This window comes from Artibeus jamaicensis, unplaced genomic scaffold, assembly GCF_021234435.1.
Source record: "Artibeus jamaicensis isolate MK-2021 breed Jamaican fruit bat unplaced genomic scaffold, CSHL_Jam_final contig_718, whole genome shotgun sequence".
Taxonomy (NCBI): Eukaryota; Metazoa; Chordata; class Mammalia; order Chiroptera; family Phyllostomidae; genus Artibeus; species Artibeus jamaicensis.
Window position 1 is genome coordinate 5,029,244 of NW_026521936.1, and position 25,832 is coordinate 5,055,075.

The 25,832-nt window shown below is 55.3% G+C and overlaps 1 protein-coding gene across 4 annotated transcripts in view; it reads left to right on the top strand.

The window, feature by feature from the left end:
• Window positions 1-25,832, top strand: part of DPP6 (dipeptidyl peptidase like 6) — a 532,157-nt gene that overhangs the window by 481,334 nt on the left and 24,991 nt on the right. For all 4 annotated transcript variants that reach the window (XM_053671913.1, XM_053671915.1, XM_037131931.2 and 1 more), the window contains exons 11-16: window positions 12,458-12,581; window positions 13,833-13,871; window positions 19,200-19,307; window positions 20,713-20,804; window positions 21,398-21,445; window positions 22,946-23,064. In XM_053671913.1, coding sequence (XP_053527888.1) covers window positions 12,458-12,581; window positions 13,833-13,871; window positions 19,200-19,307; window positions 20,713-20,804; window positions 21,398-21,445; window positions 22,946-23,064 — 530 coding nt within the window. The remainder of the gene's footprint in view (window positions 1-12,457; window positions 12,582-13,832; window positions 13,872-19,199; window positions 19,308-20,712; window positions 20,805-21,397; window positions 21,446-22,945; window positions 23,065-25,832) is intronic.

Here is a 25,832-nt window from a genome sequence, read left to right on the forward strand (position 1 = left end):
GTCACAAGTTCTTTAGACTCTATATTTCCCATACTATTCTTGCCCTCCCCCCTATCTATTTTCTACCTACCGTCTATGCTACTTATTCTCTGTACCTTCTCCCCACTTCTCCTCCTCCCACTCCCCTGTTGCTAACCCTCCATGTGATCTTCATTTCTATGGTTCCGCTCCTGATGTTTGCTTTTGTTTTAGGTGTGGTTGTTAATAACTGAGTTTGCTGTCCTTTCACTGTTCATATTTGTATCTTCTTTTTCTTAGATAAGTCCCTCTAACATTTCATATAATAAGGGCTTGGTGATGATGAACTCCTTCAACTTGACCTTATCTGAGAAGCCCTTTATCTGTCCTTCCATTTTAAAGGAAAGCTTTGCTGGATAGATCAATCTTGGATGTAGGTCTTTGGATTTCATGACTTGGAATACTTCTTTCCAGCCCCTTCTTGGCTGTAAGGTCTCTCTTGAGAAATCAGCTGACAGTCTGATGGGAACTGCTTTGTAGGTGACTGTCCCCTTAGCTCTTGCTGCTTCTAGGATTCTCTTCTTCATTTTAGTCGTGGATAATGTAATTATGATGTGCCTTGGTGTGTTCCTTCTTGGGTCCAACTTCTTTGGGACTCTCCTGGATTTCCTAGAAGTCTATTTCCTTTGCCAGATTGGGGAAGTTCTCCCTCATTATTTGTTCAAATAAGTTTTCCCCTTGTTGCTCTTCCTCTTCCCCTTCTGGTACCCCTGTAATTCAGATGTTGGAACATTTAAAGATGTCCTGGAGGTTTTTAAGCCTCTCCTCATTTTTTCGAATTCTTGTTTCTTCATTCTTTTCTGTTTGGTCATTTTTTTCTTCCTTCTGGTCCACTCCATTGATTTGAATCCGTTTTCTTCCCATCACTATTGGTTCCTTGAGCATTTCCCTTCATTTCACTTAGTTTAGCCTTCATTTTTTTGTCTAATTTGTGACCAAATTCAATCAATTCTGTGAGCATCCTGATCACCAGTGTTTTGAACTGTGCATCTGACAGCTTGGCTATCTCTTGGTTGCTTAGAAGTATTGGCTCTGGGTTTTGATTTATTCTTCTGTTTGAGCCATTTTTTGGTCTTATCATGCCTGTTACACATGAGGAGCAGAGCCTTAGGTGTTCACCAGGGCGGGGCGACCCAGTCACTGGGTCGTGATGCTCTCTGCTGGGGCGGGGTCAGAGAGGGAACAATGACACTTGTTCGGCTCTCTCTTGGATTACAGTCCCTTCTGCCACTTCTCCCAAGCAAACTGGGCCCTTCTGGTGCTGATTCCCGTGTGGGTGGGCTTGTGTACGTTCTAGGACCCTGTGGGTCTCTCCAACGAACTCTCCTGTGAGCCTGGGAGTCTCTCCCTGCGCCTCAACCCCTACAGGTGTTTTTAATTGGTGTTTTGAGGCTGCATTTCCCCACGCTGGGACCCTAGGTTGTATGGGCTGTCTCACTCCCCAGTTTTGCCCCCCAATTTCAACTGGTTTATCTGCGTGCGAATGTCAGACTGCCCAGTCCGCCAGCCGTGTGTGCGCACTGGACCTCGCTTCACAATCGCTGCCTCCCTGAGTGTGCCCGCTGCCACCCCACACCCAGGGTCCACCCGCTGCTGTCCTGCACTCCCGGTGCCACCGCTTTTTGTGCTGTGACCCCACTCCGCCTGGTGGCCCGACTCCACCCTTCCTACCAGTCTAGATAAATGTGTCTATTTTAACTTCTTCATTGTCCGACTTCCATACAGCTCAGTATTCTGTTAGTTCTGGTTGTTATTTTGTTTCTAAATTGTTGTCATCCTTATTTTGGTTGTGCGAGAAGGCACAAGGGGTCTACCTACACCTCTCTCCTGGCCAGAAAGTCTAGACGGATTATTTTTTGATCAAGGCAAATGAGTAGCCTCTGAAGGTGAAGTGGTCTGAGTATCATCTTGTCCTGAGGCTCAAGCCGCCTGGGGACATGGTCACTTCCAGAGCCCGCCTAAGTCCTCCTGAAACCTCTCTGGTGGGAATATCGATGAGGAGGCGGGCAGGAGGAGGGTGTGGGGCTGGTACCCAGGCCCAAGCATTCAGAGAACCCCATTCATCCAAAAAGGGACCCGTGAAGCCCAAAACGATCCCTTCTGAGAGTCAGCAAATAGCCCCAATTTTGCCGCAGCTCTAGCCTGGGTCTTTTCTGTCTAGTTCCCAAAACCCCACATGATTAGTAGCTTCCGGCAGCGTCTGGAAGGGCAGGCACCTCGGCCCCGCCCCTCGGCTGCTCCAGGGACCCAGCTCAGACCGGATCTGGAGCCTGTGCTCCTGCTGGTCTGTGTCATTACCTCCTGCGGTGACGTCCACAGTCAGACCATCTGCCTGCACCCCCGAAGCCAGAGGTCCCTGTAGGATTCCATGGGGCGTTTTCAACCCTCCCTTCCTCCGAAAGATGTCCAGTGCGCTCAGGCCCTCAGGTGGGCAGACCAGCCCTCATCCCTGCTCTGGGCTGATCCCGCCTCGGGCAGCCAGGCCCCAGGCCTGACACCCTTACGGCCCCTCCTTGGGGACGGGCCTTTTGGGGGCACCGGCCAGGGGACCCAGTCGAGTTGGCTGGAGATATTTGTGCTGGGGTGGGCGAAGCCTTTGGCGCGTTGCTCTGCCCCCTCTCCTGGCGATCCGCCGATGCTGGCTCTTCCCCGAAGCCCCCTGGGGCCCCGTCCGCCGCACTCTCCGAATTAATATGGACAGTCACCTGGAACATCTACGCCATCTGTGCGAGCTAATTGAAAATCTCGTTTAGTCAATTTGGCGGGGCCGTTTCCACAGGCTTGATTAGCTTCAAGGACAATGAAAAATGAGCCTCCCAGGGGCTTGCATTCGGTCCACTTGCCCTCCCTTCCTAAGCTAATGGTAATGACACCTCCTCTCCACCATCTAAGGCCGCTGTAGGGAGCGGCCACACTTTGCCAACCCTATTCTCTGCCGCATACCCTGAGGGCTTTTTCAGGGTGAGCACAGATGCACCAGAAATCATAGACCACCCGGGAGCGGATGTGTATGGAGTATTGATTATTGGCCAATTAAGGGACGGAGGATTCCGTAGGGAAGGAAACAGAGAGGTTACGATGCAGAGGGCGATAGAATGGAAGAAATCCAAGCGGGTGAACAATTGCACCTGTGAGGAGGGGCCGAGAGAAGCGTGGGGGGTTAGGGGAGGGGGCCGACCTCGGCTGCGGGGTGCCGGCATCGTGGCTCAGAGTGGCGTTGCACCATCAGCCCTTCAGGCCCGGAGACTCTACCCTGAGAACATCCTGTGCATTGGAGCACCATCCCTGGCCGCTGGACGTCAGCAGCGCCTTCCCTGAGTTGTGACCATCACAAATGTCCCCAGTCACCACCCCATGTGCCCGGATTGAGGACTGCTGGTGGACAATGAGGGGTCTCAAGTCAGCCATCTGGGTTCAGAGCCCGGTCTGGTCTCAGTCCAGCTACAGCATCATCATCTGTAAAACAGTGACAAGTAATAGCAGTAAGCGTGGATCCTGTCACGGGTGGTCGTGGAGATTGAATGAGACAATGTACTCAGCACAGGGCTGGCTCGAGGCTCATGGCTGTGGAGGCCACCTGTCACTGGCGGGCACTCTGCCCCGCGCTGTCCTCAGAGCCTCTGGGTGCCCCACCGACCTGCCCACCCACCGGGTCTGCTCCCACTGGGCAGACTGACCCCCAGGCCAGCATGCATCACAGGTGGCGGTTAATAAGGGAACCAGTAAGGTGTTAGAACCAATCCAAAGGGTGTTAGAGACACCAGCGTATAGGGACAGCTTGACAGAGAAAAGTCAGGGGGAGTTTGCTGGGTGGTGGATGCAACAGGGCCCTCAACTGCCAGCTCTGGGGGCGTCTGCCCCCCGCCCCCCACAGAGACGCCCAGCACTGAATGTTGCACCCAGTGACCTCTTCTGCCTCCTTGCAGGTTGAGGATAAATTTTCTGGCCCTCTCAAATTGGCATCCCAGGTACAGTCCCCAGAAAGCCCTCAACCCGGTCAGAGCGCACACACCCTCTGCTCAGAAGCCCCTGCGGTTTCCCGGCTCCCACAGGGTGAAAACCGAACCCCCTACAGCCCCGCCTGCCTGCTCGGGCCGCACCAGGGCTCTCGGCCACCTGTCCCTCGGACGCCTGCGCTGGGTTCACCCTTCTTCAGGTGCTTTGCCCAGGGGTCCCCGTGGCACACGCACCCCATCAGCGCACTCGCAGCTCAGCACCCACTCCTTGCTTCTTCAGTTTTCTTCAGAGAACGTACCCAGCAGGGGGGTCTGCGTGCTTTATTGTCCTGTGAGCTGTGTCCCGTCCCCACCCATGGCCCCCCAGAAGGGTAAGGCTGAGGGGTGGGGCAGGGACGAGCTGAGCCCACCTTTTCAGGATGGGCAAATTGACTTAACATGCGGCCGCCAAAAAACCTGATGTCGTGGGATTCTTGAAGACTGAGACGTCTTCGGTTGTCCTGGTCCGGCTCTGAGATGCACACGCAGAAAACTTTTAGCCCTGGATGCCATCCCGCCACCGGATGTGGGAAGCTGCGGGGGGAGGCAAACTCTTCTCTCCACCCCCCCACCCCTGCTCCAGTCCAACTGCAAAGCTAGGAAAGACCAGTTCAGGACAGAAACAGGGGGTTTAGTAGCGCCTGCAGCCTGCGTCTTGGGGGAACGGTCTCAATGAAAGGAAGTCGAAGCAGCTCACGGAGCATCTGCAAGAGGAACGAACGATGCATTTGTAGAGAATTAACGGGACGAAAGAAAGGCAGCAGCTCGCGGTTTCTGAGGGCGCGGGACGTGGGATGGCCACTCTCCACGTGCAGGGCACCCGGGGAAGGCTGTGTGTGGGTCCCGGGGCGCAGCCCAGGGCTCCCGGCAAAGGAGAATCTGCATCCGGCCTGTGGGCGGACGGGGGAGCTGCTTCTTCCTGGCCTTCACCGCAGCTTCACTGCCATGTCCAAGGGCGTGTTTGGGGGGGGGGGGGGGGTGGTCTGGTTTCCTTCAACACTAATCTGGAAAAGACAGAGAGCAGATGCCCGCTCTGCACAGAGATGTGGGTGGGAAGGACACAGACCCAGAGCTCTCACAGACCTGGCCGGGGACAAGCGACAGACAAAGACACATGTAATGTTTAAAAAACTCGGTGTCGGCTGGGGTGGCTCCATGGGTTGAGCACACCCGCCCGTGAACTGAAAGGTCACCGGTTCAATTCCCAACCAGGACACGTGCCTGGGTTCTGGGCCAGGTCCCCAGTTGAGGACCTGCGAATGGCAACCATGGGATACATGGGATACATGAGATACATGGGATGTATCTCCTGCCCATGGACATTTTTCTCCCTCCCTTGCCCCTTCTCTCTAACAATAAATAAATAAACAACCAATTCAGTGCCACAAAGCCCATGTTCCTCTTTCAAGGCTTTGCAGACAGGGGAGCTGTCACTTCCAAGGAGCGGCACTGGGCGGAGGAGGGTCCACCGCGTGCACACGACTGGACATGCACAGTGTTCTCAAAGCCCCTCGCGTGACTCTGCAGGGCGGCCACGGTGGGCAAGGCCTTCTCGGCCGGGATAGACCCACCCGAAATGGAAGGACTTGCGTGTTCTCAAATGTCCCTGCCCCCGTCCCCATCCCTGAAACTGTATTTCTGGTCTCGTCTTTTGTGCTCAAGTTACTGACTCTGGGAAGGCCGTGGTTTCCTCCGAATGTGATTTCCAAGTTTCCTCGAGAGTGCTCTGGGGATGAATTAGTCCCGCGGGAATGCTCTCCGCGCCCTCGGAGGGGGCCCTATCGCTGCTCTACCTCCTGCGTCCCGGCGAGGACCCGGGCACCTTAGTATTCACTGGAGTTTGTTTCAGGGGGCAGTTCAAGGAGGTCCGCTGGGCCAGACAGCTGCTGTGGTCCCAGCACCCGCCCGGGGGCCGGGCTTCATTACCCCGCACCCCACCCCCCCCCAGTGGTGAGCCGTGCGTGCTGCCCTAGAACCAGGCTGGACTCTGTTGTTCACTGACCAGGGCATTCTCCACATTCCCGTTGGTCTCGGTTCCGATGCTGACGTCAGCACGAATGTCCAGTGCTTTAGACACCAGGGGATCGGAGCCTTGGAGGTCTGCGTACGGAGGTGTCCGGTGAAGAAAGCATGGTCGACGCAGCTGTGGCCCATGTTTGAAAAGGCAGCCGGATGGTTCTGGAGACGCTGTGCATAGAGACAGAAGCCACGCTCTGCTCTTTGGCAGGCTTGTGCGTAGCAGAAAAACAAAATGTGGTTCCACCGTCCCCAGCCCTATTCATAAGTCACCTCCATGGGCCAACAAGCTCTTCCGGCCAGGAACTCCTCGGTGACATTTGGAGATGTTAGTGACACCCTGGACAAGGTTTTTCAAGTCCGGGTCATGAGGCTGCGTGAGCCCGGGGACATGAACTCAAAGGGGGTAAGTGACAGGCAGAGTCTGCCCCGTGGGCCCAGCTGTCACACCCAGGACGTGATTCGGTGGCGTGAGCAGGAGGCTGGGGGCTGTGGAAACTGTCGAGTCCTCGTGGTTTTAACCAGGCCAGGTGTGCACCAAGGGGTGAGCAGATGGGACTCACCGCTGCCACCTGCACGCACATCTGTCCCTCGTCCCTATCTTCTTACTGGCTTCCTGTTTGTAGGGCTCTGTTGATGGAAAGGGTCAGCAAGTGTCCCCATGTCCCTGCCCCCTCTGTTGAGGGGAAGAAGGGGCCCACGGGGGGGTCAGGCGACTTGTGCAGAGTCACCACTGACCCATTTCTGGGGCCCTCAGTGCGCCATCTGTGTGTCTTGGTCCAACCCCGCCGCCCTGGCTCACTCGTCATCATCAGCATCATCACCAGTAGCCTCTGGGGCTGGAGTTAGGGTTGGAGTTTAGGGTTAGGGGTTAGGGTTTGGGTTAGGGCTAGGGTTAGGATGTGGGTTAGGGGTTAGGGTTAGGATTTGGGTTAGGGTTTGGTTTAGGGGTTAGGGTTGGGGTTAGGGTTTGGTTTAGGGGTTAGGGGTTAGGAGTGAAGGTCCAGGTTGGGCTTATTAAATGCTGTTCCTGATGCCACCTCTCTCCTCTGGTGACATAGCCTTGCTGGGCAGCACCCGGATACCCAGCGCCACCATCACTGCTGGCTGTGGCTCTTAAGGTGGCCCCTGACTCTCTGAGTGACGGTGACAGCACACTGCCACACCCCCAGGCGGGGGCAAACCGGGCACTGGTAGAAAGGCTCCGGTCCCCGTCCTCGAGTCCTCCGGGTGGGGTGTGACAGAATAGTCACAGCGACGTCAGTGTGGGACCCGTCAGTTTGTCACCTGCACTGGCTCCACAGGCTCCACGGGAGAAGCTACAGGGCAGCAGGGCCCTGTCACCATGTCCCATTAGACGCTCTGCACCCCCTCTCTGTTGGCGACATCAGCACCTCCCCAAGGGGTGACCTCCTCTAACTACTGTTCATTTTATTGGCATCTTGATCTTTCTCTTTCCACGTCCCTCTCTCCTCCGTCTGCTCAGTGCTGCCCCCTGTGGCCGAGAGACACAAGATTCTTCCCGTCTGGAGTGTTTGGTAGATTTCTCTCCGAGTCCCCATCCTGGGCACTGGGTCGGGACAGTATGAGGCGGGCCCTTTGCCTGTCGCCCCAAGGAGCTCCCTGTCCTGCTGCCAGGGGGTTGTCAAGGACAGGGAGGCACCATGGGGTGAGGGGGCTGGTGTCACAGGTCACAGGGTCTGGGGAGTCTCTTCCACACCTGTTGTCACTGTTCTTGGGTGGGTGCTCCCCACAGGGAAGACACCACAGGGAAAAGCAGGCTGTTGGCTCGCCCTGACTACTCAGCAGGAGGGGGTGGGCATGTGGGGTCCTCACACTTCATTGCCTGTGAGCTGCTCCCCCATACACAGCGCACCCCCAGCCCCCACAGCGCCTTTGCAGAGGGGGGGTTCAGCCAGGACTTGTGCAAGTGCCACTGTCCTCAGAAAAGAGGGCCCAGACCCAGGACCCAGGCCCCCCACCACACTGGAGGGGCACCCGCCTGGGGAGAGGCTGCCAAAGGCCCCACTCTGGAAAGTTCAGGAACCATGGACGCACCTCCAAGCCAAGCCCCCGTGATACCTTCGCATCTCGGAGCTGTTAGCAGCAAAGTGAGGTTTATACAAGAAGGAATGCTTCTCGGGGCTAAGTCAAACATGCTGGCTGCATTTCTCTGGGTTCCAGAGGACAGGAAAAATATTCAGTGTGTAGGCGCGTTCTCTGTAGAAGCGGTTTCTGTTTGATTTGGTGAAAGTTCCTCTCAGGCCTGGATCAGCGTTGAGAACTTGCGGGCAGCCCTTCCCTGTCCCGTGGGGGTGACCGCTGGGGGGCACTCACCTCCATGACCAGTGTCCTCAGCTAAAGGGCAAGAGGCTTAGTTCAAGTTCAAATTTTTTATCTCCTTCTCTGATGCAACCCACACACTCAGTGTGCTGCCCGGCTAATCAGATCTTACCGCCTTTGTGGATACTTATTTTATTAATTTATCAAATTAATTGGTGGACACTCTTAATGAAGTGACCTTCTGCTGACCCGCCCTCTCCTATTTTCTTTGCTGTTAACGGTTCACTTCTTGAGGCACTTGGGAAAATTACCTTGTTCTTATTAACTCAGTCTGGCCAGAGGCACCCACAGGGCGGACACCTGTTCCCGCGTCCCCTGTGCCAACCCACAGGCCTGGCTTCATCCAGGGTCACTAACATGTCTCTCCAGACTGCCACCATTTTCTTCTTTGTTGTTGTTAATTTTTATTTATGTTTACCTTTCTGTTTCCTCTTTACCAAAGCATTTGCATATTCCTGCTTAAAGCAGAGTCATACAGAAGGGGCTATAGTGAAAGCAATAGTCCTTTCCTCCCCCCTCAGCCATCCCGACCCCTGAGAGAGACACCCTTAACTCTCTTATACCATTTCCCCTGATAGTAATGTCACATCCCTTTTAAAAAAATGCTCATTTCACTGATTTCTACTCATTAATTTATTCATTTGTGTTGTCTTTTAAAAAATTCATTTGAGAGAGAAAAACATCAATTTGTTGTTCCACTCATTTATGCCTTCATGGGTTGATTCTTGTATGTGCCCTGACTGGGGATCGAACCTGCAACCTTGGCATATTGGTACAACGCTCTAACCCACTGAGTTAACCAGCCAGGGCTGTTATTGTCTTTTTTTATGATAGAGAAGAAATTGGCACACTTACCTCTGCAGCCCTCTACCTTCTCCTTCTGTGTGCAATTTATTTTTTCCCTGGGTTACTTTCATAAACTTAAATAATACTACTACAAGTTCCCTTCATGTTGCATTACGACAAGCAAAAGCTCATAACTCCCCAGCTCATCGGAGGAAAATATTAGTCCTGCCTTGTCCTGCAGGGCCCTTTTCTGTCCCTGCCACTTAGAAACTTCTGTCATTTGATTTGATTTTATATCATTGAAATGGACAGCATTTGCATTCTTTCTGGCAACCATAATTAAGTCTTACTTATCTGTATGCTGATTCTAAAACATTAAAATTGACAAATAGCATGGATGTTCCTATGAATGATTTTCTTTCACGGTAGAGCTGAGCCGTGGTCTGTGACTGTCTCTTTTCAGCCTTTTGTTTTTCCTGGAGTTTTCAGTTGCTTTTCTTTTTCAGTTGGACCGTTGGGTTTCATCATGCTCTGTCGGGCCCTCCACGGCAATGCCCCTTCCCCCAGACTGCTCTCTCCAGGTACCCACCACTGTCCTCCTTGACGCCATCCTGGGGCGTCCCTTCCTGCTCTCCACGTGGGGGCCAGTGCATCACCTTCTCCCTCCACTTCCACCCACTTTGGTCTGGAGCACACCCTCGAGGTGCTTTCCCAGAACATGACTGTGAGAAGTAAACTCTCTGAGTTCTTGAATATCTAAAAAAAAAATGTCTTTTTCTCACATTCGTTGAAAATCTTAGCTGTACTCGGATTTGTCCTCTGAAAACCATGGTCCCTCCAGTTTGGGGACATAGTCCCACTGCTTCTGGACCCCAGTGCTGCCGGTGGCAGACCTGGTATCCCTCTGATGCCTGCTCCCCTGGGGATCACGTGCTTTCTTATTCCCAAAAGCTTTTTGGGTGTTGAGATAATGTATCTACATGTGTTTTCCTTTGTCATCCCTGTCATTCAGAGACCCTCCCATGGAACTCCCGCTCAGCCACAGTTCTCTGTCACATGTCACATTATTGTACCTTGACCTCCAGACCCTGACATTCCCTCGGGGTCCACCTTCATGGGCATTTTAGGTCACTGATTCTTCCAACCAGCCTCAGCCCTTATAACTCTTCTCTCTGCTTCCTGTTTTCCAGAAAAGGAGCGAAGTCTAGCCCCTTTTCTGTTGTCCTTATCTGTGTGAAAATATACCTATGTTATGCCTTCATTCTCATTGCAGTTAGGTTTCTAGAGAGAGGAGACACAAATGAATTGAAGAAAATTACCAACTGAAGTTGGAAACCTCCCGTTTATCCTTAATGACCTTATTCAAAAAGTCATCTCTGCCTCATAGAAGCGAATAATCACCTGCCACCCCGCTAACCATAGCAAGCATTTCCATCAATTTTCCTTTGAGATTTCTTTTCTAGAAATGCATACTTGTTCTCTGTTTGCTTGTCTGCTTTTTAATAATTAAGCCACATCCCCCACAGCACAGACTATATCCATCGTCCTTTCCCCGCTGGTTTGGCATGTGACACTATCATAAAATATGAAATTATTACATAAGCTGTTCCATTCCTGTGTCAACTGTTGTGATTCCAGGCTGTTCACCTGCTTGCTGACCTACTGATTCTTGCATCAGTAAAAGTCTAGAGCCAAACTGTAGCATTAGCATCTTTTTATTCAAATCCCCTCTCAGCAGGGTTAGCAACTTTAAAAAAAAAAAAAAACTCGTTTTGGCCATTACTGTTCATTTCGCCTTTTAGATGAGCTTTAGAATTATTTTGTTGGTGGCTCTCTCTCAGAAAAGAAACTCCTTGCTCTTTGACTTATAAGTAAATCGCTCTCCTTAACGAGTCTTTAGTATTTATCGCATGTGAAGCCCATGTGCATAACACAAAGACACAGAAATGCATCAGGCAGATGCGGTTTCCGCCCCTTGAAACTTCAGTGTCACTAATTCCAACCTTGCAAACTGGTTATCGCTTTGAAAATGCTACCCCTCATCAAGCTTCTTACTCTAGGAACATTTGTATTCCCTTTTTTCTTTTTCTTTAAAAAGATTTTATTCATCTATCTTTAGAGGGGAAGGGAAGGAGAGAGGGAGAGAAATATCAGTGTATGGTTGCCTCTCCTGTGTCCCCTGCTGGGAACTGGCCTGCAACCCAGGCGTGTGCCCTGACTAGGAATCGAACCCCCATCTCTTAGTTCACAGGCCCGCACTCAATCCACTGAGCTACACCAGCTAGGGCCTGTATTTCCTTTTTTCTTAAGTGGCATCTTTCTCTTTCACCATTTGTGTTTCTGTTATGAATCTTCTCGTTACTCGGTGTGAATAATTATATGAAATACTCACCCAATGTTTCTTTTATCTGGTATCATTTTTATCATTTAATAGCAATTTTTAACATTTGCATTCAAATTCGTAATCACATTGAGAGTTGCTTGGGGCCCAAGAGGGAAGAGTCGATCTTGGAGATGATCTTCACACCCATTAAGCTTATAACTCTATGCCTTCAGCAGGCGGTATATTCAAGAAGACATGCTTTAGATGGGATTTCTCGTTAAAAATGCATTGAAGTGTTAAATGCCATTCAACCTGGAACAGCGGAGAAAGTTGACAGCAGCCAAAGTTTTGATCTTTTGTCGAAACTTATTACTGAGCTGTTTTCCTTAGAACTCGAGGGTCCCATCAGGACCTGTTTGGGCATCTCATTCATCTGCCTGGAATGTGGTCAGTGCCCTTCATCTGCATAGTGGCATTGTTCTGACCCCTGTGGGCATGTCTCCCTCCGTCCTTGCCACCCACCCTGGGTTTTCTCTGCCACCCACCCTGATTTTTCCACAAGAAGCCCCTACCTTCTCAGAGGTGACCCCTTGCCCCGGGTTCTGGGAGGGCTTCCCAAGTGGCCCCCCATTTCCCGAATCCGATTTCTCTCATGTTCAATCGTAGTTTCCTTGTGATCCCGCCCACCCTGTGTGAGTGACCTTGTGTTTCTGCCCCAGAGAGGACAGAGCCTAGAAGTCTCTGGTGTGTCCGGATGCTCCCAGCCAGGGTCCAGTCCCCAGTCAGCTAGAGGTCAAAGAGGGCAAAGGAGAGCAGAACTGAGCTTGACACAAGCGGGGCCCCCCTTTGGAGCCTGTGACTACCCCCCAGATGCACTCCAGCCACAGCCCTGGGGTCCAGAAGGCTGGGGGGCGTCCGTCTCGGGGCCCCGCGGTCCCCACCTAACTGCTCACCCTGTACGTGTGTGCATGAACAGGGAATACTACATCACCATGGTGAAGTGGGCCACCAGCACCAAGGTCGCCGTGAACTGGCTGAGCCGCGCACAGAACGTGTCCATCCTCACCCTCTGCGATGCCACCACGGGCGTCTGCACCAAGGTATGTGGGGGAGGAGGTCAGGGGGGCCGTGGGCTGGACCCCTGCGAGCAGACTGCTGAGCCCACCTGTCCGGGTGGCAGCCTGCCTGCAGGTGTGCGCTCCGCTGCCACCTGGTGGACGATGCAAGTACTGCTGTAAGCCCAGGGCTCGGCCCCTCAGTGCCTCCAGGTGGCGCGCGATCCCTTTGGGCCCCAAATTTTCGTTTTCCACCTGAGGAGCAAAAAAGATTTGTTATGACTTGGGAACCCCGACGCAGCCGCAGTCGGTCACTGTGCTGCCTAAGTAACTCGCAGTCTGCGATGTACCTGATTTGGGCACATAATTTAGAGCAGATCCAGGTTATTCCAAGGGGCTCACTGGTGGGGGAGGGGAGGAAAGGTGGGCACACAGCTGGGAAGCTGGGAAATCCCGGCAACCTCTGGCCTGGGCCCCCAATGTCATGCGCCACCCCAGGGGTGGGTCCACAGCACCTCGGGGTGCCCTCATTGTGCTGAGCAGCTGTTTCTTGGGGCTTAGGGGTTTGTTTTGTTTGATTCTCTATGATGCTCTATTCCGCATGGTTTTGTAAGATCTACTTTTTTATATATTTTATTTGTTTGTTTGTTAAGAGAGGGGAAGGGAGGGAGAAAGAGGGAGAGAAACATCCATGTGTGACCGCCTCTCACACACCCCCTACTGGGGGCCTGGCCTGCAACCCAGGTGTGTGCCCTGACTGGGAACTGGCAACCCTTTGGTTTGCAGCCTGAGCTCCATCCACTGAGCTACACTAACCAGGGCTACTTTTTATATATATATTTAAGTGGCTCTTAATGTTTTGGTCTGCAAGACTGTTACTCAAAGTGGTGAACTGGGAAGTGTACGGATGTCCACGCACACACGCACGCATGCGCACACAAATCCCTAAAACAGAGCAGCACCTGAGGTTTGCCTTTCAATGGGCATGTGCCCACCTGGTCAGCGATGGCCTTCGGATGGTAAAAGCACGCCATCTCCCAAAGGCTTCCTACCTGGCACTGATTGCCTTTGTTGCCGGGGAGAGTGACATTTTCCTTGCTCGGGACACCTGGGCTCCGCTCTGAGCCACACGGTGGGGCAAAGCAGAGAGCCGGGACCGCCTCCCCTGAGCGGCCACGGAGCTGCCGTGTGCGCTGAGGCTGCTGCCGTGTGGGGAAGCGACTCGTTTCTGCGCTGTGGGTCGCAGGCACTCGGCTCGCCCAAAGTCCCCCCTCTAATGCTCTTATTTCATTGCAGAAACACGAGGATGAAAGCGAGGCCTGGCTGCACAGACAGGTAACTATTCCATGTGCCAGTCCCCACCCTATTCATTGCACACACAGCACCACCACCACCACCCCTCCGCGAGAGGCACCTCGTGGGGGCGTTTCCCACAGAGAACAGCATCTCACAGCGAATCCTACGGACCGAGGAGGTGCACAGAGTGTGTGGCTCCGGTGCATAGGGTTGCCCAGCCACCGCCCTGCTCCCCACGTGGCCCTCGGCGCTCTGTGACGATGGCTTGAAAGTCCCAGCTCCTGGCCACACGAGGTGTTTGGTGAGTGCCGAGGCCTCAGGGAGATGCGGCCCCCGGGTGAGTTAGAAATGGCGTGTCCATCGAAGGTGCCCAGGTACAGCCTGCTACGGGAGAAGAAAATGAAAACGTGGCTGATACCTCTGTTTTCTCCACGGGGTTACATGGGGGACTCGTGTGCGGTGGATGCCACTTGGGTTCGGCACGAGCCGCCCTGGGGACCAGGCATCAAGCCCATTTCCAGCCCCGACTCAGCTAAGAGATGCCGCCTGGGAGGCCGGTGCTGGGAAATTGGAGGTTAGAAGTCAGGGCGGCCCTACAGTGACTCACTCCTGACCCAGAAAAGATTGAGTTTACACACAAAATAAAACCCTGAACACTGGCATCGTCTTTCTCCTTGCTCTTGCCACACCCGACCGTAGAAAGAACGGGTGCGGCGTTTTGGAAGCTTGCTTCCTTCTTTTCCCCCCTCGGGGGATGGAAACCATCTGAAGGTTCCGTGGGGAAAATCGCACCAGGTCTGAGTCTCCTGATCACGTGAGGCAGGCACAGGTGTGCTTCTCGGTCCGTGTGATGGGTCCCGTTTGTGGAATGTCCCCGGACCGGGCAGTGGGCCCGCCACTGTGGCTCTGTAAGGACAATCGAGCAGTGCTGACCGGTTTGTGCTTCTTTTATCTGGGAGTTTGAGATCCATCCCAGCCTTCCAGCTCTTCTCTTGGGGGTGATGGCCTCCGAAATGAACACTGTCACCTTTAAATATACCCAGTTCTGCTTCCCACCCACTTTACCCCAAAAAGGAATGGCCGCTGGGGCCTCTTTTGTTTTCCTGTATCCAAGTTTGAGGCCAAGTCCAAGCTAGGGGAAAAGAAGGAGCAAGGGTGGGAACCCTGAGATACCGGTGGGGGAATTATGCTGGGAGGGGGCTGGGATGTCCCCAGAGGCCACCTGGGCCAGGGACATCCAAGCACAGACAGTCACAGTGATGTATGTGATGGTGTTCCCTGTCCGTCAGCAACAAGGCCAAAGAGGTGGAAGGGAAGGACCAGAGAAAGGCCATTATCTGTACAGGCTTCCATTCAACTGCGGTGGATGGGTCGTGCCAGGCACGTGCCAGGCGCCGTGGGTATCGGAGGTGAGGCAGCTGCTGCCGCTGAGCATGGGTCATAGCCACGCGGCGGTAAAGAGCCTTCCACCCTCAGGATGCTCCGCACCTGCTTCTCTGGCTGGTGGTCGCTCCCACCACCTCACCACAGGAGCATTACACCGAGCAAAAGCAGCCAGATGCAGAAGCCCGCCCTGGAACGATCCCACGGAAATGCGCAGAATACACACAGCTGCAGCAACAGAAAGCCTGGAATGGCTCGCAACAGCTCAACTAGGCGATGGACACATTCGGGAGCCGGCTACCAGGTGGTGCAGTACATTCACAGCCAATGCGCTGCAACGCCACTGTTGTTAAAGTGTTTCATTTTGTGTCATGTGAATTTCACCTCAACTTAAAAAAAGAAATGAGCCAGCCAGGGCCCTGAGCAGTGTGGCTCGGGGGGTTGGAGCAACGTCCGTGCACCAAAAGGTCACAGGTTGTATCCCCCGTCAGGGCGTGTGCAGGAGGCAGCCAATCTCTCTCTCTTTCTCTCTCTCTCTCTCTCTCTCGCTCTGTCTTTCAAATTAGTGACAACATATCCTTGTGTGAGGATGTAAAAAGTAAAATAAATGAACCAGCTACAGCCTTGGCTCTCTAAACGTGGCAGCGTACAAAGGGAGGAGAAAGACGCACACATATTTCTCAGTGCGAATCACCTTAACATATGTTTCGGAAACTTCAGCTTTGAGTTCCTGGTGGGCAGGGACCAGGGAGAGCAGAGTGGGACCCGGCCCCCCATGGCATGTGTGCAGAATTTGTGCCTGCGAGGAGGCAGTGGGGGACGGACTTGCCAATGCACCTGAAAGTTTTGCTGGGAGGTGGTGGCTGCTGGAAGGCCAGGTCACAGGGTCCCTGCTTCCCTGTCTGGCACTCCCACCGGCCAGCATCCCGGGGGTCATCACAGGTTGGGACCCATGGAGCTGCCCCGTTGCTCACCCCCATGTTGGCTCTGCAGAGGGGCTACAAAGACCCAGCCACCACGACACTGTTCTGCGTTCATCCGCCTGTGTTCCTCGTCTGTGTGGGAGCACCCACACAGGGAGCCCAGGTGTGATTTGAGAAGCTGGACTGTTCCACACAAAATCAAGCCAGCCCTTAAAAGGAAGCAGGAAGTAGAATCGTTACAGTCTTAAAATGTGGACTTTAAAGCCTGTATAAAGCAAACAGCTGCGGAAAGCCGAGCTGTGCCGTCGCGGGGATGAGACAGAAAGTCCTCTGAAGGATCCCTGTTCCAGCGGGGTGGTGCTTTCATGGAATCAGTTTCACGGCATCGAAACATCCAGTTTCCATGATTTCTCATGACGTTCCTTTCAAAGACACTTTTCATAAATGAATCCACAGGTGCTCTTTTTCAAAATTAATCTGTAGTTTTCCACATCCTTCAAGACACTGGGAGGTCCTAGAAGGCGAATTACAAAACTGATTTGTGGTTGGACCTGCCATCTGCTGCCAGTGAGGCTGCTGACCACCAGCCATCACAAAGGCATCCCAGATGCTCAGCCCCACCGGCCCAGGCACAGTGCCATTTGAGGAGAAGACTGGAGTCTGGGACATGGTACCAACATCCCAGAGACCCGTCTGCTCAGATCACCTGTCAGCTGGTTACTCATCCCCAGGGACACAGTGAGTTAGAGCATCCCTGGCCGTCCAGCGGGACTTCCGTCTCCTCCATTTTCCTCCAATCTCTGCCCAGAGGCAGTGGGACCCCCACAGAGATTCCCAAGGGCCAACAAGAAGAGGCAAAGGTGAACAACATACACGCCCCATCGCCACTGCCTGTGACCTTCAGAGCAGGTCCTGATGCAGATTCACCGTCACCCTGCACCAGGCCCATCTCGCGTCTGCTGGAGATTCAGTCCTGTCGGTCCATTTCTGACCATCTTTCTCTAATGGGGATTCCGGTTTTGTGATTTCACAATCTGGCCAAGACGAATGTGGCAGGAAGTCCTCCAATCACTCACAAAGCATCTCACTGAGAAAAGGAAGTCATTTTGCACCGATGTGCTAAGAATAGAGGGTAAGAGACCGGGTGTCATGCATGATCAACCATCTGTGACCCAGAGATACGAGAAAGGCTTCTCCCCAAGTCCATTAGTCGGGACCAGAGTTAACAGCCAGGTTTCCGCCCCAGCCGGGTGGCTCCGCAGGTTGGAGCGTCGCACCTGCACACTGAAAGGTTACGGGTGTGAGCCGCAGTCAGGGAGCCTGCGAGAGGCAACCAATCGATGTTTCTCTGTCATATCAATGTTTTTTCTCTCTCCCTTCCTGTCTCACTAAAAAGCAATGAAGAGTCCCAACTGGTGTGGCTCAGTGGATTGAGCACTGGCCTGTGAACCAAAGGGTCGCCAGTTCGATTCCCAGTCAGGGCACAGGCCTGGGTTGCGGGCCAGGTCCCCAGTAGGGGGCGCTCAAGAGGCAACCACACATTGATGTTCTCTCCCTCTCTTCCCACCTCCCTTTCCCCTCTCTCTAAAAATAAATAAATAAACATTTTAAATAATTTTTTTAGAAAGCAATGAAGACATGTCCTCAGATGAGGACAAAACAACATTTGGGTCTGCCACTTTCTCACTAAAATCCATTTACTGCCCGAGAAACCGAGCCGCAGGGGAGCCTCAGGGCTGGCCTTTCTCCCGCCCGCCACGGAACGTTCCAGGGATTAGCGTAAAGATGCCGTTCCCACAACCCACGCCTTCTCGGTCTAAAACACAACGCTTCTGGCCAGAATTAATTCTTTCTGCCATTTATCCAGAGTATTTTTTTTTTCTCTGCCGAAAGTGCCAACCCTTCCCCAGAAAGCCGGGGGCACCGTGGGGGTCTCCGCCCTGCATTCGGCAAATAGAAGCACAAGGAGTAAAGCCAGTTCCCTGCCGGCATCTCATCTCCTCTGCTTGGAAATGCTGCGCTTCCCACTCTAAATGGGGAAATAAATATTTGCAGATTAAAGGTTTCATTTCATTGCAAATGTTCCTGGAGATTAAATGCCATTTTAATCACGATGGTTTATTTCTCTGGGCACGTCACATTTGCATGTGCTCATCCCGCGGTGGGGAGATGAGGCCCCGCGTGCCAGCTGGGGCCCATGTCCCACCCCTGTTCCTCAGTGAGCGTGGCTCCTTGAATCAGAAAATGTGCATCGCGGCCGACTAATTGGTGTTCGTGGTGGAAACTTTCAAACTGGAGCTTGGAGAGGCTGAGATGATGCTGTGCCAAAACCTCTTTGTGCCTCATCAAGGTGACAGCCCCTCACAGGGGGCTGAGCAGCGACTGCTCAGATTGGGGGGGGGCAGGCAGAAACAGTGGCCACTGGCTGCGAATCCAGCCTGGGCTTCCCTCCCTCAGGGAAAGCTGGGGGTGTTCATGTTGTTCTCATCGACTTTCCTCCAGTTTGAGACGTGCCTCAGCACAGTGAGGTCCTGGGGGGAGGCCCCCCCGAAGGCCTAGAGCCGGATGCATCGTATCCTTACGATGGATCCCATGTGTCCATGTTTGCTGACCCTTGTTCTCCTCTCCTGGGTGGGCTAAAAACGACAGACAGCAAGGACAGAATAAAATTTATTTTCAGGCAGAATCAGGTTTGGCATTGTTCAGAATTCTGTTCTTTAGGATGGATCATTAGTGCCCCTAAGGAAATTCTGCAAAATGCCCTGGTTTCCACAGACCCTGGTGCAAGGGGGCTGAGCTGCCCCCCAGGGCTGCCTGAGCACCGGGCTCTGCGGGGTGACACCCAGGTCTGCTGGGTAGGGGCACCTCGTGTGTCCCCTGTCAAGTCTTCACCGTTCCCTTTGCCTTACGAAACCGAAGCCTGGACTCCCAGCTCCGCAGCGGAAAGGCTCCGATTAGAAACCATGCAGAACAAGCCCCTGCAGACGCGTCTGTCCTCGCTCGGCCCCTTGAAAGCAAACGAAGCCCTCGCCCCGTCTCACCGGCTTGATGTCGCCCGCAGAACGAAGAGCCGCTGTTCTCCGGGGACGGGCGCAAGTTCTTCTTCGTGAGAGCGATCCCGCAGGGCGGGCAGGGCAAGTTCTACCACATCGCCGTGTCGTCCTCTCAGGTGAGTGCCCGGGACCGGTGTGCCAGCTCGGGGACCGCCCCCGGTGGTGACCGCCAGAGCACGCTTGTCCCCTTCCGAGTCCCCAAGGCGAATCCAGGGCACTGAGACTGGAAGGCGCAGGACAGGCGCTGGTCCAGGTGAGGGGTTCCAATGGCGTCGCGGGTCACGCTGTGTCTTTTATTGTCCCCAAATACAAGTGACACTTATGACAGTATCTGAGGGGACCCTGGTGTCCATTAGGCATGAGCCCGAGGACGTGTGTCCACTACTTGTTTTGACGGTCCTGCCCCTGTCAGCCTTCCCTCTCCACTTGCAGGGTGTCCCCTACACTCTGTCCTGGAGGCCGGGGGTCCCGAGCACAATGGTCCCCATGGTACAGCCTCCCAAGCTGCCCCACCTCACGTTCAGCCAAACTCAGGCATTTGTCTGTCACGCTGCCGCTGGTGGCGGTCACTGCCCTGAATCTGGGGTCTGGTTCACAGAAGGGCAGCACTCGTCTGAGTGGACAGTCTAGGACAGCCGGGGGACTGTGTCCCTGGCAGTGTGGCTCCCCCGGGAGCCTGCCCACCTCTTCGAGGGCAGTCCCTGGAGCTGAACCTTCAGGAGCTCAGTCCTCGGGAGAAGGGGGGGGGGCGGCATTTTCAGGAACCTCATCCTGCGTGTGTTTCCCATTCGTGAGAGGCTAAGTTATAGGGGACCGGGGCAGGCAAGTAAAAGTTGATTTAAAATAAGGTTCCCAGAGCCCCAGCCAGGCGGTTCAGTTGGCTGGACCATCATCCTGTGCACCAAAACGGCCATGGGTTCAAGTCCAGGTCAGGGCACGTACCCACAGGTTGCACGTGTGTGGGGGAGGCAGCCAATCAGTGTTTCTCATCCATAAAGATACGCTCAGGTGAAGATTTTTTTAAATAAATAATGTTACCAGAAATAATCTCTGGCTGGAGAGTAGAATGCTCATGTTTATGATAAGCCCCAAAAGGCAGGGTCGAAAGCCAGATTCCAAGCATGTCCCCAAAAGAACAGCGCGCACTGAGCAGGAGGGACCGGCGGTGACTCTGTGACAGGGGCCGGTTTTCTCAAAGGCTGAGTGAGGTTCAGGTGTCTCTGTGTCCAGCCCACTTAATCGCGTGTCCCAGGGGGTCCGCAGACTGGCCAACGTCCATCTGGTTATAACTGGGGGCGTCATTCTGAAGCCGCGATTCCCATGTTTTCTCCGCATGGGTTACTTTCGTCAAGATCCAAACATGTTTCAAGGTCTCCACTGAGCCCCAGACTCGGGGTTTCTCCACGTGGCCAGCACAGGCCGGGGACCCTTCCAAACATCCCAGCGGGAAGTGGGCCACCCGGGCACCCAGGGGCTCCGGGGCCCCGCGCTCCGCCCCTCACGCCGGCCTGTCTGTTGCAGCCCAACAGCAGCAACGACAACATCCAGTCCATCACCTCCGGGGACTGGGACGTGACCGCCATCCTGTCCTACGATGAGAAGCGCAATAAGATGTGAGTGCGCGTGCGCGGGGTGGCGGGGCAGGAGGCGGCCGGCGCGGGGAGCCGGGGCCGCATTCGGGGGGGTCCTCAAGCCTCTGGGAGCCCGCACCCCACTGAGTGCCTTCTGAGTAGCCTCTCACCGCACACGACGTTGGGTGAGGCGGGCCTCTTGCCCCCCCACCCCCTGCCCCCACTTCCAAACTCAACAGGCCAAGACGAGAAGTGATTTCCCCCAGGTGTTTGGGCCGTAGCAGGTGCGGCGGGCGTGCTTCTGCGCCGGTCCAGGCCCACGTGGTCTTCATCCGCCCTGATGAGGGCACGGGGCCGGCTCTCCCCGCTGGGGCTCCGAAGGGGAACGGTCGATGGGAGTTACTCAGCCAGGGCTTCCGTCCGGGGTCCTTCTCCTCCGGAAGGCTGACACCCTGTAGAGAGATTCCCGCACCCGAACCCCGGGGCACCCGACCGCCACCGTCCGCACCCCTACAGCAGAGCGAGGGCAGGTGTGGGGACACGGCCCTGGCAGGAGCACAGGACGGGCGGCCTGGGCTGGCAGCCCCGCGCCTACCCAGGTCTGCTAACGCCTGCACGCCTGCCGGTCTCTGCAGCTACTTCCTCAGCACGGAGGACCTGCCCCGGAGACGACATCTCTACAGGTACGGGGACCCCCCCCCCGAACGTGCAGTGGCCCCCGGGCTCACTGGGCATCCCTCGGGGCAGACTTCCAGCCGCAGGTCCTGGGGGGTCAGCCAGGAAAGCTCCCCCTGCTGAGCAGCTACGGAGTCCAGGGAGAAATAACAAAAGGCCCTCGGACCCCCCAGTTTGAAGCTTCGTTTGTATTTCTGCTTTTGGCAAACCGAGTTCCCCCCACCCCACGCCACCCAGTCCCTCCTCCCAGTGCCACCTGGAGGGACTCCAGTGTTCCTCCCGCTCTACCGTCAGTCAAATGCCCACTGGGAGGGACCTTCTCCCCTGGTGTCCCAGGGGGACAGCCTGCGCTGGGGGCAGGAGGCCAGCTCTGCTGTCCCCACGGCACGGCTGGCTCACTGTGTGGCGCTCGGTCAAGTCCTGTGACCTAAAGAAAGCGGCAGAGGGGGCAGGGAAGAGGGATGAGGTTTCCCAGGGCCTGGCCCTGTCCAGCACAGACCCTCTCGGCCACCCGGTCACCATCCCAACTGGAGCGTCTGGCTCTGAAGTGAGGCACACAGGTGGGAATGGGCACTCGGTGACCTCCCAGGGCTTCCCCGGCCTGCAGGTGGCAGCGGGTCACCGCCAGCGCTCACCTCGGCCACTCAGAAGGCCATTGCTCCTAAGGGCTAGAGGCGGGTGGCTCCTAGCCTGGCCGAGCCAAGGCCAGGTGTCCCCTCTCCCAGGCAGTGACCATGCCCCTGCCATCCTCCGGGCCATCACAGGGTTGCTTGTGCACGGGGGGCACCTGGCAGACCCGAGGGGTCACGGCCTTGCCCCCCGCGGCAGACTGTCCATCAGGCATGTGTGTCAGATAACTCAGAGCGGTCTGCTGTCAACGGTGATCCCCACACACGGCCGCTGTCCCTCTGACTGGCACCCTTGGGAGGGCGTCCTCTCTCTCCCTGAAGCAGCTCTGCTCTCGTGGACGGGTTTCCAGCTGGGGGCTCACAGAGAGCACACAGGAGCCTGCTCCGGGCGCACTGCGGGCTGCCCTCAGGTTCCAGGGACACATGTCCAGCCTTTTGGACGTGAAATCACTGGACGCAGTGGTCCCACAGGTCCCGGTGTTCGGGGCCCACTGAGCGGGGAGCCAGGCCTCGTGCCACTGGCCCGGGAAGCAGCCGGCGCTCAGCACGGCGGGGTCTCTGGGCTTCCTGCCCGTCACCTGCCAGTGCCAGGCCCTGGGAGGGATTCCCACATCCGGGGACATCTGCCCTCAAGAGCCAATCGCGTGCTCAGAGGGACAGATGTGAACACCAAGTGGTAGATAGTGACACCAAGCACTACTGTCCCCACGTTGGAGTCATGCTTGGGCGGCATAATAGTGCAGGGGACGGAGGAGACAGCTCACAGAGGGACCGTTGGGAGGCCCCTGCCCACCACGGGGAGGGCAGGGACCCGGGGACACCTGGGTGGGAATGTGGATGCTGCCCCGCAGGCTCACACGGCCGCCTCCGCCCCCGCAGCGCCAGCACGGTGGGCCCCTTCAACAGGCAGTGCCTGTCCTGCGACCTGGTGGGCGACTGCACCTACTTCAGCGCCTCCTTCAGCCACAGCGCCGACTTCTTCCTGCTCAAGTGTGAAGGTGGGTCCCCGCCGAGGCCGGAGGCGGGGTGGGGGGAGGGTGTCTGACGTGTGGTGAGGGTTACAGACGGCCCTACCCCTGCTGCGGCCATGAATCCCAGATCCGTCTACATTTTCTGTTTAAAAAATCTCCTGTAAGCTCACTGGGGTGAAGGTCTCTCACACACTGATGGACATACACCATCGATACAGGCAGCAGAACAATTTCAAGGATTGACTTCTGCAGCGCAGTTAAGGAATAAGGTTATGAAAGGGAGGTCTCAGCCCTGGCCAGCGTGGCTCAGTGGGTCGGAGCGTTGTCTCGTGCACCAGAAGGTTGCGGGTTCAGTCCCCGGCTGGGGGGTGTGTAGGCGACAACGGACCGATGTTCCTCTCTCTCTTTCTCTCTCTCTCCCCCTCCCTCCCCACCCCTTTCCTCTCTCTCTAAAACCAGTGAGCATACCCTCGGGTGAGGGGTTTTTTTAAAAATCAGACACAGTTCCTGCCTTCAGGGACCCCTGTTAGTGGCTTGGGGAGGACGCTTCACAGAAATGTCACTTCATGGGGTCAGAGCCTGTAGGAAGATTGGGGGGAGCTGGGAGCACCAGGAGGGACGCTCCAGTCACCCACCAGGCACTTGGCCAGAGCCGACGACACACTTTGAATAAGACATCGTCTTTGACTCGGGGTCACAGACACGAGGCGAGACTGTGCCGGACACGAGCTCACAGATTCAGGGCCCGGGAGCCGACCTGAAAGTCCCGCCGTCCCCTCCTCCCTTCCCACTCACGGAGCCCACCCCCCAGGGGCCAACGGGAGGCCTGAGGCACCAGCTGTGCCCCGGGCACGTGGCTGGTCGGGGGCCTAAATAGGTATTTTCGCGGTTCCTGCACAAACCGCAGGTGCCTGTGAACTCGGCTTTTGCTCTCTCTGCGCAGCAGGGAAGCAGGTGCGTTTATTGATTGTTTTCCATTAAAGGTCCCTCCTTTAAACCCAGGTGAATCAGGCACTGGCGGAGCCTGAGACACAAGAGGGCATGGCGCCCCCTGCAGGTCTGCCCCTCTACCCCGGGCTGCTGTGGGGTCCGCAGCTACCTGGGACTTCCCAGTGCCCCCTCCCAAGTCCACACCACCACTGCCCACCAGACTGCCCCAGGGCCACAGGGGACTGGAGCGTGCAGCTCTAGAAGTGACGCCCAGTGTTTGCCAGACACGGGGCGAGCGCCGGGCGTGCAGACAGGCCCTGCCCTCAAGGAGCCCCAAGTCTGGTCAAGTCAGCAGCACCACGACACCAGCCCAGGGGACCCTCACAAGCAGGGGGCTGGCATTGGCTTGGCGATGCGGGGGCTATCTCACCCACGCAGCGGGTGCCGACCGTCGGGGGAGTGAAGGCCACAGGTCCCGTGCTCCAGCAGCTTCCTCTCAAGGGCACAGACAGCCACCGGAGAGCAGGGGGCAGGCAAGGGAGTGTCCGGTCACTGGTCCCCAAGGGACAGAAGAAGGGCAGATGGTCCTTACCGACCAGGGGGCCACCTGGACCCCAGGTGCCTCATCAATAAAACCACGTGACAACAGCCTGCCGTGGAGAATTGTCATCCAGACCGAATTGTTTATCACGTTGGTGAAGTGGTGACGAGGTCAGCCACTGGTTCACAGTGATGTGGCTGCTACTGTTCGTGCTGATGGTCGCGGTGGCGGCGACGATGATGCTGGTGGTGTTGATCGTGATTCTATTGTCGATGATGGTAGTTATGTTATTGTTGATAATGTTCTGGGTGATGATGTTGCTATGGTGATGATATTGCTGATGATGATGGTGTTGGTACTGATGAGGATGACGTTCTTGTCGATGATGGTGGTGATGACGATGGTGCTGTTGCTGCCGTTCCCCTGGTTCTGACTCAGTATCTCAGAGGCGGGGCCCTCAGTCCTTCCTGCCTGTTCTCTGTAGTGGGAGAAATTTCACCTCTTGTTTCTGAGGACTAGAAAAGTGAATGTACCCAGTGGTCAGTTAACGGCCCCTAAGTGTCCATTCTGTGCAAAAATTAGGCCAAAACGACCGTACTTTACCATGGAGCACGTCTGTGGACAGGAGACTTTTATTCACTTCTGGGTACAAGGAGGAGCCGGCCTTCGTGGCCGGCCGGGGTGGACGTGGAGCGTGTGGGCCCGACCCGGACCGTCCTGGACGGTGGGGAAGGCCTGCTGGGGCGGAGCACGTCACCATGCGGAGGAGAGACGGAGTCTGTCCTGACTCACAGCCGAGACAGAGGTCACCGCCGTGCCCACCAGCAACAAGAGGATGGATCTTGCTTACCTGGGACCCTTTTCCCAGGTTGCGCAGACACCCTGCCCCCCTAGGTCCTAAGCATGTGTCCCCCTAGGTTTCCCAGCTGCCGCTGAGAAACACTTACATTGTTAATTATTGTGAACAGCAGTGCCCATCTATTTTTCCCCGGCAATGGCCAAGAAGTGCAAAGAACGTCAGCTTCCTTCGGTCCTAGCAAAGGACACCATTGTCCACATCGAACACATGCGGAGACCACAGCTCAGACATCGGGGTCCCGTGGTGGTGAGGGGGCGATTCCAGACGAGACGTCCACACTCTCGACTGCCTCCTGCCCCGCTGCCCCTTTGGTATCCTGACACATGGTACTCACAAGGGACGCTCAATGGATTCGTTGCAGAAACAAATTGGATGGAATGGTTACGATACGTTCCTCTAATGGAATATTATACATCTGGTGAAAAAGATGGGCCACTTTTTAAAAAAGATTTTATTTATTTACTT